The sequence below is a fragment of the Myotis yumanensis genome, unplaced genomic scaffold (genome assembly GCF_028538775.1).
Source record: "Myotis yumanensis isolate MYYU_CA2020_CCGP unplaced genomic scaffold, mMyoYum1.0.hap1 SCAF_2, whole genome shotgun sequence".
Taxonomy (NCBI): domain Eukaryota; kingdom Metazoa; phylum Chordata; class Mammalia; order Chiroptera; family Vespertilionidae; genus Myotis; species Myotis yumanensis.
In genome coordinates this window covers 29,673,275-29,686,304 of record NW_027223753.1, presented here as the reverse complement: position 1 = coordinate 29,686,304, position 13,030 = coordinate 29,673,275, and the positions used below count along the sequence as shown (strand labels likewise).

Below are 13,030 nucleotides of genomic sequence, written 5' to 3'. Positions count from 1 at the left end.
GCCCCGCCCCCAGGCTGGTCGCTGCGAGTACCGAAGGCTTGCAGGGTTCCACCCCTCAGCGGAACCCTATGCGTCACTCGGAGTCCCGCCTCCGAGCTCCGCATCTCGGACGCCATTGGCCAGGGACCACGGAAGCTCCGCCCACGGGCTTTTGTGCGCATACTCTTCCGCCGCGGGCCAGCGGAGGTGGGGAAGGTTAGTTGCTGTCATGGAGGACGCAGCGACGCCCGGGCGGACTGAGGGAGTCCCTGAAAACCAAGTTCGTTCAGCGACAGATCGGGGAGGTATGCGGGGCTGGAGTCAGAAGGGGCAGAGAGGCCCTCACGGGGCAGCTGGTCTGCCGGGCTCCGCGGGAGGCCGGGGGCGGGCGCTCACGGCCTGTGTTCCCGGGTGTGTGTCGCAGGAGCCCTGGTGGAGCTCACCCCGAACCCCGGCGGCCTGGCCCTGGTGAGCCCCTACCACACCCACCGGGCCGGGGACCCCTTAGACCTCGTGGCGCTCGCAGAGCAAGTACAGAAGGTGAGGAGCCGCGGTCGGGATCGGCAGTAACCATGTTCCTTCACTGTTGGTCCTGCGTCTTACGACTCGGACCCCGCCACCACTTAGTGTGGGGTAGCCGTGTTCTTGTCTCCGTCTTACACACAGGAAAACCGGATTGTCACTGCGGGTCTGGTCTCGAACTCTGAGACCAAAGGCTCGTTCAGCTGCAGCTTGCGTGCCCGTAATCTCCCCTCGCGGGAAGGTTTTCGCAGCACTGTCCGTGTTCATTATTTCATTGGGCCTTAGGACCACCTGTGAGGTAGGCAATACGAAGTTGTTCTTCTCATTTGACACCTGGGAAGTTTCATGAACACTGTAATGCTGGTTCTGCAGCGATGCATAGTCCGCTTAAAACCGTTTCCCCATAAGATCTTTTATCTGTGACCTGAGAGCTTTTAGAACTGAACATCTAGAAGGGCAACGACTCTAAGTTCGTCCCCTGTCCTACAAGCCCAGTGCGTGGACATTGATTGCTAAAAGTAAAATCAGGAGGAAATGTGAAGTCACAGAAAAAGCACTGGAATTTAGACACATGAGTTTGAATCCCACTTTTGATATTAACTTTCTCCATGACTTGAGGCAAATTACTTCTATGGACCTCAGCTTCCTTATAGGATGCAGAGTTTAGACTAGGAGAGCTCCTAGGTCCAAAACTCTAAAAAACCAAATTCCATCTACTCTCTTACCAAGACTTGCAGCTGTAGAACCTCCTTCAATTTGTACTGGGCTGACCCTGCTGCTTTAAAGCGTTTGATAGTGCCCTGGCCGCTGGCTCAGTTGGTTGGAGAGTGGTCTCCTACACCAAAAGGTTGTGGGTTTGACCTCCGGTCCAGGGGCAGATGGGAGACAAATATCTGTCACATCGATGTCTCTCTCTCTCTCTCTCTCCCCCTCTCTCCCCCCCTCCCCCCTCCCTCTCTCCCTCTCTCTTCTCATTCTTCCTTCCCCATATCCTCAGGTCCTAGCTGGTTTTGCTCAGTGGATAGAGCACCAGCCTGCGGACTGAAGAGTCTCGGGTTCGATTCCGGTCAAGGGCCCATGCCCGAGTTGTGGGCTCAATCCTCAGTAGGGGGCATGCAGGAGGCAGCTGGTCAATGATTCTCTCTCATGGATGTTTCTTTCTTTCTTTTTATCATCATTGATGTTTTTATCTCTCTTTTACTCTCCCTCCCTCTCTGAAATCAGTAAAAATATATTAAAACAACAACAACATATCCTCAGGTGAGGATTAAACAAATAAAAACCAAAGACTGGTGAGGCTCAGTGGTAGAGCCTCAGCCCACTCACCAAAGGGTCCCGGGTCCCATTCCTTGTCAAGGGCACCATTCCCCAGTAGGTGGGGGCATGTGTGGGAGGCAGCAACCAATTAATGTGTCTCTCTCACATCGATGTTTCTCTCTCTCTTTTCCTTTTCTTTTTTTCCCCCTCTAAAAGTCAATGGGAAAAATATCCTCAGGTGAGGATTAATAAAAATAATAACAATAATCCTATATAATAAAAGGCTAATATGCAAATCGACTGAACAGGGGAATGACCGGTCATTATGACGTGCACTGACCACCACAGGTCAGATGCTCAATGCAGGAGCTGCCCCCTGGTGGTCAGTGTGCTCCCACAGGGGGAGCGCAGCTCAGCCAAAAGCTGGGCTAACGGCTGGTGAGCGCAGCTGTGGTGGCGGGAGCCTCTCCTGCTTCCGTGGCAGCGCTAGGATGTCTGATTGTCGGACTCCCCCCCCTCCCCCCCCCCCCCGCCCCCACCCCAGGGCTCCCAGACTGCCAGAGGGCGCAAGCCGGGCTGAGGCCCACCCCCCCCCCCCTCTGCCCAGTGCACAAATTTCGTGCATTGGGCTTCTAGTGAAGCTTATAATATCCATTGGGCCTTGATTATGTTCGGAGGTCTTTGTATAATAATGTGCTCAAATTCCCTCACCATAAACATTTCTGTACTTCAGGATTTTTAATTTTTTTAAATTAAGAAATATTCAAATGTTTAGGAAAGCCCCTTTGGTTCAAACCTTGTGCCTTCTCTTTTCTAGACAGGTAGGGAGCAAAGTATAACTTTGATGGATTAGAAGAATGTCATGTGTCTGTTTAATCAGATTACTCTTAGTGGGAGGGAGGCTTCCAGAGCCAAATTTTAGGCAAACATTTTCATGGGTTACTGAGTAACCATCATGTTTATTACAATGTCCTGAAACAGAGAAAGAAGGAATATAGTTTTTGTTCTTCAGCCTATAGTCTAGTGAGATACAGAGGATGCATTATTGTGCTGCCTCCATTTCCCCCACATTATCATTGTTTGAGAAGCTGAAACAAAAACACTAGAGACAAACAAATTGAATCAAGAATATTTACTGCCTGTGTACTGAAATGTACTTTCCAGCAGGACTGACCTCTGACGTGCCTTTTAAGTATTAATATGTGTTTAGAAAGCTCTGAATTTGTAATCAGACAGATCTGTGTTCAAATCTTAACTGCTATTTATTAGCTGTGAAATCTTGGACAGGTTGTTTCACCTTTCTGAGTCTGATTCCTAAAATGAGAAAGTGAAGTTGTCATATCCAACTTCATAAGACGTTACGAGAATTAAATCATAATATATGTAAAGGGCCTTAGAATAGGGCCAGAGTTTGTGCTTAGTAATTATGGGTACTCTCATTTCTGTTTTAATTAGGCTCTTATGTTTACAAGGAACAGATTTGCTGCCACCACCTTAAGAAAAATGAACTACTTTAGTTCTAGAAACCAGCTACTCTGTCATTGGCCATAAGGTACCTCATTGTCCTTGGAACAAAATGAAAATTCTTTTGTCATGGGCCATGATCTGGTCCCTGCTCTCTTTTCCACCCTCCCCATTCCCACCCCCACTAACTACTCTTCGGCTGCACTGGCTTCAGAAATGCCTGGAAGCTTAGCCAGTTCTTTGCATGCCTGGCCCGTTCATTCAGATCCAAGACAATGTCACATCCTGAGTGAGGCCTTTTGTCTGTAGAAGGCTATATCCTACCCCATCTAAATTATTAATGAGTGCCTCCACACATGCGTTTCAATTCCTGCAGTCCTCACCACTCCCTGTTATTAAACCAGTTATTTCACTTGTTTTCTTTGATCTGCTTCTATCACATGACTATGGCAGTTTCCTTCATAATAGTGCATCATTATTCTAAGTACGTGTAATATTACCTTTAATTTTCTTTCTGGTGTCTGTATTACTCACTACAGGGCTGTGCTGTATAATATGGTAGCTACTTAGCTATATAATGGCTGTTGAGGACTTGGAATTTATGGTTAGTGCAACTGAGAAACTAAATTTTAAATTTTATGTAATATTAATTAACTTAATTTAAAAACCTGATAGTTATTGGAAACTTTTACCCGTAAGTATATTTGGAACAATTTGAGTATGTGAATCAACTCAGCTGTAAACTTTATGAAGTCCAAATATAGATCAAGTATTTCCAATGAAAATTTAGCATCCAAATTGATAGGTGTTGTGAGTATAAAATATAAACAATATAAAATATCTTACTAACAATTTTTATTTTATTATTTTTATTTTTATTTTATTTTTTGTTCATCACGGAGTATTTTATTATTTTTAAACTATATTTTTATTTATTTCAAAGAGGAAGGGAGAGGGAGAGAGAGAGAGAAACATCAATGATGAGAGAGAAGCATTGACCAACTGCCTCCTGTATGCCCCACACTGGGGATGGAGCCTGTAACCTGGGCATGTGCCCTGACCGGGAATCAGACCATGACTTCCTGGTCTATAGGTCGACGATGCTCAACCACTGAGCCATGCCAGCTTGGCTTATTAACAATTTTTAAAATATTAATTAATGTTGAAATGATAAGCTTTTGATATATTGGTTAAATAAAATGTTATTAGAATTAAGTTTCGTTACTTTTAACACAGCTACAAGACAATTTAAAATTACATATGCAACTTGTTTTATATTCTAAAGGACAATTGCATTAGATTTTAAAGCTAGGAGAGATGGTGTAATCTTGACGAAGGTAGGGACCTCTCTCTCATGTTTGTCAATGCATCCAGTGCTTAGCATGGTGTTTGACACACAGTAGTTACTAAATATATATTTGTGGAACAGATAAATGATTGACTCAACTTATTCAATTGTTTCTGTTCACTCATAACATTGGCTTATACCTGACTTTTACCTTAAGCTCTCTCAACTAACTAGCAAATTCTGTTATTATTCTTTTTTTTAAAAATATATTTTATTGATTTTTTACAGAGAGGAAGGGAGAGAGATAGAGAGTTAGAAACATCGATGAGAGAGAAACATCGATCAGCTGCCTCCTGCACATCTCCTACTGGGGATGTGTCTGCAACCCAGGTACATGCCCTTGACCGGAATCGAACCTGGGACCTTTCAGTCCGCAGGCCGACGCTCTATCCACTGAGCCAAACCGGCTTCGGCTGTTATTATTCTTTAGTTCAAATTCAAGTTTAGCCTCCTAATTTCTTTTTCTCAACTTAATTGTATGCCATTGGAAATTAATCAGCTTTTCTTGAACATAAGCTGAAAGCTTTTGACAGATTTCTGATGCCTGAGTGATAATCCTTCCCAATACATTAATTAGTCACACCATCTCTCCTAACTTTCAAATTTATTTATTTGAAGCAATTTTCCTTGCTTTCACACATTTTCTAGCATATGACAGGCAGTCTTATGTGTACATTATAATTTTGTTTCAGGTCTACACCATAGACATTTTAAATAACAATTATGAATGTAAATATAAGTTCAATTGAGGTATTGATCAGATGAACAGATACTCTCTGTATTTAGCTAGATTCTTATATAACAGGTGATAAGAGCCATATCATACATGTCTGGATTTTCATTGAAAACCTACCCCTGATTTTAGAAATGTTTAAACATGAGAAAATAAATAGAGACCTAAGGAATAAGCAGGGTTAGTGGGGTAGAGGGATGTATTAGATGGAATCAAATATACATAATCAGTATATTTGGTAGCAAGAGAGGTCAGGGTATGTTGGTGGACCAGAGAAGTTCAGTGTTATTAGAACAGAGTGAAAAGGGTAGAAAGCTATGGGAAGTAGAAAAGAGCACTTAATTCTGTGGTGTGGGGTCATGTCAGGGTTGGCTTCTCATTAGCAGTGCTATTTGAACTGGGCTTTGAGGTGAATGAGAATTCATGGGGGGATGGTGAGGTTGGGGAAAATATTTTAGGCATAAGTGAAGATGTTGATGCAACTCTTCACAATTGGGATCTAAATAAGAGCATCATAAGTCTGACCCTTTTTCGACCCACAGTTCAGTTTCTCTCACCTTTAGGCTGATGAATTCGTCCGGGCAAATGCCACCAACAAGCTAACAGTGATAGCTGATCAAATCCAGCATTTGCAAGAACAAGCCAGGAAGGTAAGTCATGGCTTTTAGGCAGGACTTCATTTCCCTCATTTAGTTCATAGGATTGACTGAACTTGCTTATGATCATGTAGCTTGTCTTCAGTACCTTCTAGAAATATAGAGGTATTGAGCAAAATAAAGTAAGTCCAAGAGGTTAAGTATAATCTAAGTTTTTTCACTAGGAGAAAGTTCAGTGAGATAAAGCATTTTGATGGGAAAATAAAAGCAATGTACTTACTACAGAAAAGTAGGAAAGAAATACAAAAATCACTCAAAGCCACTAATGCTTAACATTTTGAAATATATTTCTTCTAAAGGAATTTTTACAGCATAGTAAAATTATAGTCTAATTTTTATCTCTGCAGAATCATCTGATCCCAGCAGTGACTTTTTGTTATGGGGGAGGAAGCAAGATCATAAATATTAATTGGGATTTTAATTGGGATGATCACTGAATATGAGTGCCTGTTACCTCCGATACCTAATTTGTTACCTCTCTGTGGTTCTTAGGTATTAGAAGATGCTCGCAGAGATGCTGACTTGCACCACATAGCTTGTAATATAGTAAAAAAACCTGGCAACATTTACTACCTTTATCAACGGGAGAGTGGTCAGCAGTATTTTTCTATTATTTCTCCAAAGGTAAGAACATTTATTTTTGCACAAAAAGTCTACACTTAGTGTTTGAGAAATTCTTGGCATGTGTGTGAAAATGTAGGCATAGGGGTTGGTAAATGGTTTCCCAGAAAATGGGAGGTGGTGTGAGCCCCAATATGATTCTGAAAAACATACATGTGCTTAAGTTATTTCACAGCCATTATGTCTGAAAAGGGAGGAATCCATAATGTATAATGTTAGACTTTCCAGGATGATTCTGACTGGTCTGAAGTGAAAAGCCAAAAGAGAAATTTGTGGCATAATTAGGAAATGTCTTTACATCTTATCCTAATCAGAACTGACTCCTTTGCCTTCTCTAGGAATGGGGAACGAGTTGTCCACATGACTTCATTGGTGCCTACAAGCTACAGCATGACTTGTCCTGGACTCCCTATGAGGACATAGAGAAGCAAGATGCTAAAATCAGCATAGTGGACAAATTGCTAAACCAGCCAATGGCCCTGCCTCCAACACCTGACCCCAACTTCCAGGGACTGACTCACTAAATGGACTCTGACAAACAGCTCTCATGGCAAGGACCTGTCACCTCTTTGTTGCCCCCATTCTCTGCCTTGATGGGAGGTGGCGAGAGAATTGAGGATGTGTAAGTGAATCATGAACTTCTTGGAAGGAGACCCTATGTGATTGTAATGCTGTCATTATTAGTTTTAGTTGGGATGGTAATGAGTCACCTCAGTCTTTTTTGGGATCCTCTCTGGGTCACAGATACCCACCCAGTCAGTTTCAGCATACTGGCTAGTGTACTTTCCTTCTCCTTTGTCTCCCTCTATTCTCCTAAGTCAGAGCATTAGAGAAAGAGAGTTTTTCTTCCCATAAAAAGGTTGGCAAGGATTTCCATAGGGGACTGGTTTTAATTTTTTTGGTAACTAGTGTTTAAGATTGGGTTAGGCTACTTTAACAGTTGGTGCAGTCAAGCTTCAGATTCATCAGGGAGCTTGGCCGGTGTGGCTCAGTGGTTGAGTGTCCCCTATGAACCAGGAGGTCATGGTTCGATTCTCAGTCACGACATATGCCTGGGTTACGGGCTTGATCCCCAATGTGCAGGAGGCAGCAGGTCGATGATTCTCTCTCATTATTGATGTTTCTATTTGTTCCTCTTCCTTCTTCTCTGAAATCAATAAAAATATATTTAAAATAATAATAATAATAAATTCATCAGGGAACAAGAATGTTGTGTAATGGAGGATGATAAACAACTTGGCTTGGCTGCACTAGTGTGTGTGATTCTGGTATTTTTGCGCTATTGGTGAGATTTGACTTGCCCTCTCTGCTCATTCTGCCTTGCTAGAGTGACTGGAGAATCTGAGAAAGCACAATGGCCAGATTTTGGGAGGGTCAGCCTCTCAACTCACGGAGTCTGCCCTTAGATCCTTGCTACATGGGTCTCCCCAACAGGGCAACTTTCTTCTATCCCCTCGCCAGTCCATTCTGCAAAGATCAGCTTGATCTTACCTAAGGCCACACAACTCATAAGCAATGGAGCACCCCCCCCCCCCTTCACAAGATAGTGTTTAGTGTTTATTAAGGAGTTGGAGCTTGGGAGGACGGAGCTCCTAAGTGCCTAAGAGTAATTGGGCCTTTGTAGTCTTAAGCAGCATTTGATTCAGTTGTGCACTCGCTGCTTGAAGGTTTTTTTCCTTCATTTTGATTTGGAATTACAATATCTGCTTTTCTCCTACTTCACCAATTCCACTTTTTCAGCTCCTGGCACATTTTTAACTGCTTTGGGCCAAGCCCTTGGCCCTGTTGACTTTCTCTGTAATCCATCCCCTTGACTTTAAATACCACCATATGCTGCTGACTGACATGCAGGTCCAGCCCTGATCTCTCCCTCAAGTTTCACACAGATTGTTTATGCAAGAGCCTTATTTGACATCATTACAAACTTAACCATGTCCAAAGTGGAAGTCTTGAGTTCTCTCCAAAAACCTGTTTCATCACCAGTTTTCTCTGCATATTTCCATCAGCATCTGTCTCACACTGTTGTCAAGGCCAAAAACCTAAGTCATCCTTGATTTCATTTGTTCTTCCCACACCAATCAGCAAGTCATCTTAGCTCTGTCTTTAAAATACATCCCAAATCTGACTGCGTCAGACCACCTTCACCACTATCCTCTTCGTCCACAACACCAACATTTCTTGCCTACACTAATGCGGTATCCTTGGCTCCCCACCTTTATTCTCATCCTTCATTCTGTCTCCACAGAGACTGTCAGCATCATCATTGAAAATTATAAAGCAGGTCACAACACCTCTATAAAAGAATAACCCAAGCCCTAACCGGTTTGGCTCAGTGGATAGAGCGTTGGCCTGCGGACTGGAGGGTCCCAGGTTCGATTCTGGTCAAGGGCATGTGCCTTGGTTGCGGGCACATCCCCAGTGGGAGGTGCGCAGGAGGCAGCTGATCGATGTTTCTCTCTCATCGATGTTTCTAACTCTCTGTCCCTCTCCCTTCCTCTCTGTAAAAAATCAATAAAATATATTGAAGAAAAAAAAAAGAATAACCCAACAATTTCTCATTATACTTAGAATAAAATCTAAACTTTTTGCCAAGGTGTTATGTGATTTGCCACCGTCAGTATTCACCATGTTCCTGCTGACATTCCCATCCTAACACACCAAGCTTGTTCCTGCTTCAAACCCTTTACATTTGCTGCTCCATCTGCCTGGAATATCCCCCAAGATCTTTGCATGGTTTGCATCTTCTCATCATTTAGGTCCTGCTCAAATACTACTTCACAGATGACCCTATCAGAAATACCAGCTCTCATATCGAAGTCACTCTGACTGCTTTGTTTTCCATAGCCCTTATCACGACCAGACCTTATTGGTTGCCTTTCCCAATAGGACAGAAATGGCGTCTGCCTTGTTTACTGCTGTATCCCTAGCACCTAAAATAGTGCCTGGCACATAAAATACTCTAATAATGAATGGATGAATAGTTGGACATCTGGAGCTCTGCCTTTATTTGTATCCTGCAAAGGATTTGAGTCAATGTAGCTAGAAGAAATACAATATGAGCCAAATGTGTGGTTTTAAAATTTTTGGTAGCTACATTAAAAAAACAAACAGGTGAAATTAACTTTAATAATACATTGTACTAACCCAGTATATGCAGAATATTAACATTTCAATAGATAATACTAAAAAATATTAGTTTTTTTAAAAAACAATATTTAAACTCTGGTGTGTATTTAGCATGTCTCTATTTGGACTAGTCATATTTTAAGCGCTGAAGAGCCAGATATGGCTAGTGCAGGGGTGGGAAAACTTTTTGACTCGAGGGCTACAATGGGTTCTTAAACTGGACCGGAGGGCCGGAACAAAAGCATGGATGGAGTGTTTGTGTGAACCAATATAAATTCAAAGTAAACATCATTACATAAAAGGGTACGGTCTTTTTTTTTTTTTTAGTTTTATTCATTTCAAACGGGCCGGATCCGGCCCGCGGGCCGTAGTTTGCCCACGGCTGGGCTAGTGGCTACCATATTATCACAAGGGTAGATTGTCTAACCTTACTATTCTTGTTCTTCACTTCCTGTGAGATCCAGAATGGGAAGAAACTAGAAACTTCTGGAAGATAGAGAAAAGGGGCTTTCTTAGCTACTCCTGCTTTTCTCCCTCTTCTAAAGGAAGCCTTGGGGAAGTTTCAGCTAACAAATGCATGATCATGTAATAATAATAATAATAATAATAATAATAATAATAATAAAGCTTTTACTCTGTGCTAAGTGCTTTATATAATCCCATTTTATAGACTAGAACAGGGGTGGGCAAAGTTTTTGACTCGAGGGCCACAATGGGTTCTTAAACTGGACCAGAGGGCCGGAACAAAAGCATGGATGGAGTGTTTGTGTGAACTAATATAAATTCAAAGTAAACATCATTACATAAAAGGGTACGGTCTTTTTTTTTTTTAGTTTTATTCATTTCAAACGGGCCTGATCCGGCCCACGGGCTGTAGTTTGCCTACGGCTGGACTAGAATATAGGTTCATGAAACAAAGTAACTTGTTCAAATTTACACAACTGGTCAGTGTTAGTGCTGGAATATAACTTGGTTAAAAGTTAAAGCCACAAAAAAAAAAAGAAAAAAAAAGTTAAAGCCAGTATTATAACCATTATGCTACAGTTTTTAATTTACCACCTTAATGGACCACATGGCATGGACAAATTAAGAGAAACACAAGTGACAGAAGTCAATCTGGCCCTTGGCTTGAACTTGCAGCACAGCTTGGATGAACTTGCCTCCATCCTGGTTCTTTCTTTTAGTTTCTCAGACACCTTAGATCTGACTTTCATGTCAGACTGTGTTCAGGTCTCAGCTTCACGAATTATTAAAGGTATAACCTTCAATAAAATCAACAAATCCACTATTTCCTCTTCTGGAGAACGGGAATGCTAATACCTTGGGCATTTGAGAAAATCTAATAAATGATGACACTGCCTGTAAAACACTGAACAGTGCCCTGTGGCTGTAGCCACTCAGGACACCCTAGGTCCTGTGCTGTGACTTTCCCCTCCAGGTCGCTAGGAGAGGCAGTGCCACTTGAGCTCCTAACTCCGCCCCTGCTCTTTGCATATCCCTCTAACTCAGTGGCAGGGTAGGTGGGAGAATGTGGGGCAGGTGTTAGAACTGGTGCCTGGGATCCTACCCAATATTAACAAAATTCTTTCTGTAGCACACTCTTCATCCAAGTGGCCAAATCTAGACACTTTACAGTGGTTCTCAACCTTCCTAATGCCGCGACCCTTTAATACAGTTCCTCATGTTGTGGTGACTCCCAACCATAAAATTATTTTCGTTGCTACTTCATAACTGTAATTTTGCTACTGTTAAGAATCATAATGTAAATATCTGATATGCAGGATGTATTTTCATTGTTGGCGACCCACAGGTTGAGAACCGCTGCTTTAGAGAGACTCTTACCTTCTCCCTCTCATCCCTCTCCCACACTCTTGGGATTCCATCTCACCTTGGCTCCTAATCTGGCTACTTCCCATTCCCTTTAGTTGCTGACCAACAATGCAGTATTGCGCCAGCCCGCACTCGTCTCTCATGCAGTATTACAGAGCCTTCCTCCACTGGCTGCCAGAATAATCTTTCTAAACCAGCCTGACCACGTCACTTTCCTACTTAAAATGTAACTGCCCTAGCTGGTTTGGCTCAGTGGATAGAGCGTCAGCCTGTGGACCCTTGGCTCCATCCCCAGTAGGGGGCGTGCAGGAGGCAGCCAATCAATGATTCTCATCATTGATATCTCTCTCCCTCTCCCTTCCTCTCTGGAATCAATAAAGATTATATATATTTAAAAACGTACTATTTTCAGGACTGGGTGTAAATTACTCAGCTTGTCTATCCAACAAATATGGGGGGTGGGGGTGGGGTGGAGACCTGCTGTATGTCTAAACGTTCTTAGGGGCACAAAGACACCAGAGCACCGCACAGTGCAAGCCTTGCCCACATGGACCTTACATCCTAGGGACCTTCTAAGTCTGGACCCTAGCTTCCATCCCTTTACGGGCTTACCTTCCTAACTCCCTTCCAGTCCGCCTCCCATTCACCATGCATTCTGTTCTCTTCACCTGCCAAGCCTTCCCACACCTGCCACGACCGAAAATAGTCCCCTCCCGTCAGATCTCTCCGAGCCGCACCACGCTCACTACAAGACCTAGGGCTCCCCAGCAAACTGAGGTCCCTCTTTCGCCAGCTAAAGCCAGGCTGCCCCTCCCGTCTCTCAGGGATTGTGAGCTAAGAGCCAGGGCCAAGAGCCTTGGGACCAGTGCCGCTGCCCCTTGCTTGGCTGGTCCCCCTCCGCTGCACAGGAAGCAGGGAAGGACTGCGGCCCCGCCCCATTTAGGAATGTCCTGTTCCCAGGTGAGCGTAAGCGGCAGCGCGTGTCCCTCGAGTGCTGTGAGCGACCAGGTCCCTAGGGGATGGAGTGGTTCCGAAGTGCGGCCACCCAGGCCCGGCTCCATCTCTAGCGCCTTTTCCCACGGGCGGGTCCTCGGCAAGTGGAGCCTGGACTGAATTCCGAACAGCCGAACAGCCGGGAGGGGAGCTCCGGTGCTCAAGAGAGGCCGGCTTTCTGTTGTTGAGGGATGCTGGCTCCGAGGGGTGGGGTGGGGTGGGAGCGTGGAGGAGGAGGGAGGGTGTCTCTAAATAGAGTGACTATACCCTGTGTCCTGTGTCCCACACCTGCTGGACCCTCCACTTGGAGCTGCTCACTTCAGTCCTGCTCCTGGGGTTTCCTGGGGGAGGAACCGGCTTGGCCATTCCTTTCTTTTCCTGGGAAACCTCAGGCAGTTCTGCTTACTCACTCTCCTCACCAGTCTCATGGCTAATTTCTTTTCTGCAGTTTCTTCCCTTCAGACCACCCTCCATTGCCAACCCCTATCTGACCCAAACACC

General features: G+C 43.9%; 1 protein-coding gene across 1 annotated transcript; it reads left to right on the top strand.

Annotated features, from left to right (window-relative positions):
- Positions 1-179: 179 nt before the first annotated feature.
- Positions 180-7,830, top strand: CUNH1orf50 (chromosome unknown C1orf50 homolog). Its single transcript, XM_070404975.1, has 5 exons — positions 180-284; positions 404-519; positions 5,867-5,953; positions 6,452-6,583; positions 6,919-7,830. The coding sequence occupies exons 1-5, from the start codon at positions 209-211 to the stop codon at positions 7,102-7,104; spliced, it is 597 nt and encodes a 198-aa protein (XP_070261076.1). The 5' UTR covers positions 180-208; the 3' UTR covers positions 7,105-7,830.
- Positions 7,831-13,030: the final 5,200 nt, after the last annotated feature.

Excerpts from the sequence above, each read along its gene's own strand:
- CUNH1orf50 (XM_070404975.1), top strand. The coding sequence starts at position 209 with ATGGAGGACGCAGCGACGCCCGGGCGGACTGAGGGAGTCCCTGAAAAC. Across the intron at positions 285-403 it reads TTCAGCGACAGATCGGGGAG|GAGCCCTGGTGGAGCTCACC; the intron begins GTATGCGGGGCT and ends TGTGTGTCGCAG. Across the intron at positions 5,954-6,451 it reads TGCAAGAACAAGCCAGGAAG|GTATTAGAAGATGCTCGCAG; the intron begins GTAAGTCATGGC and ends TGTGGTTCTTAG.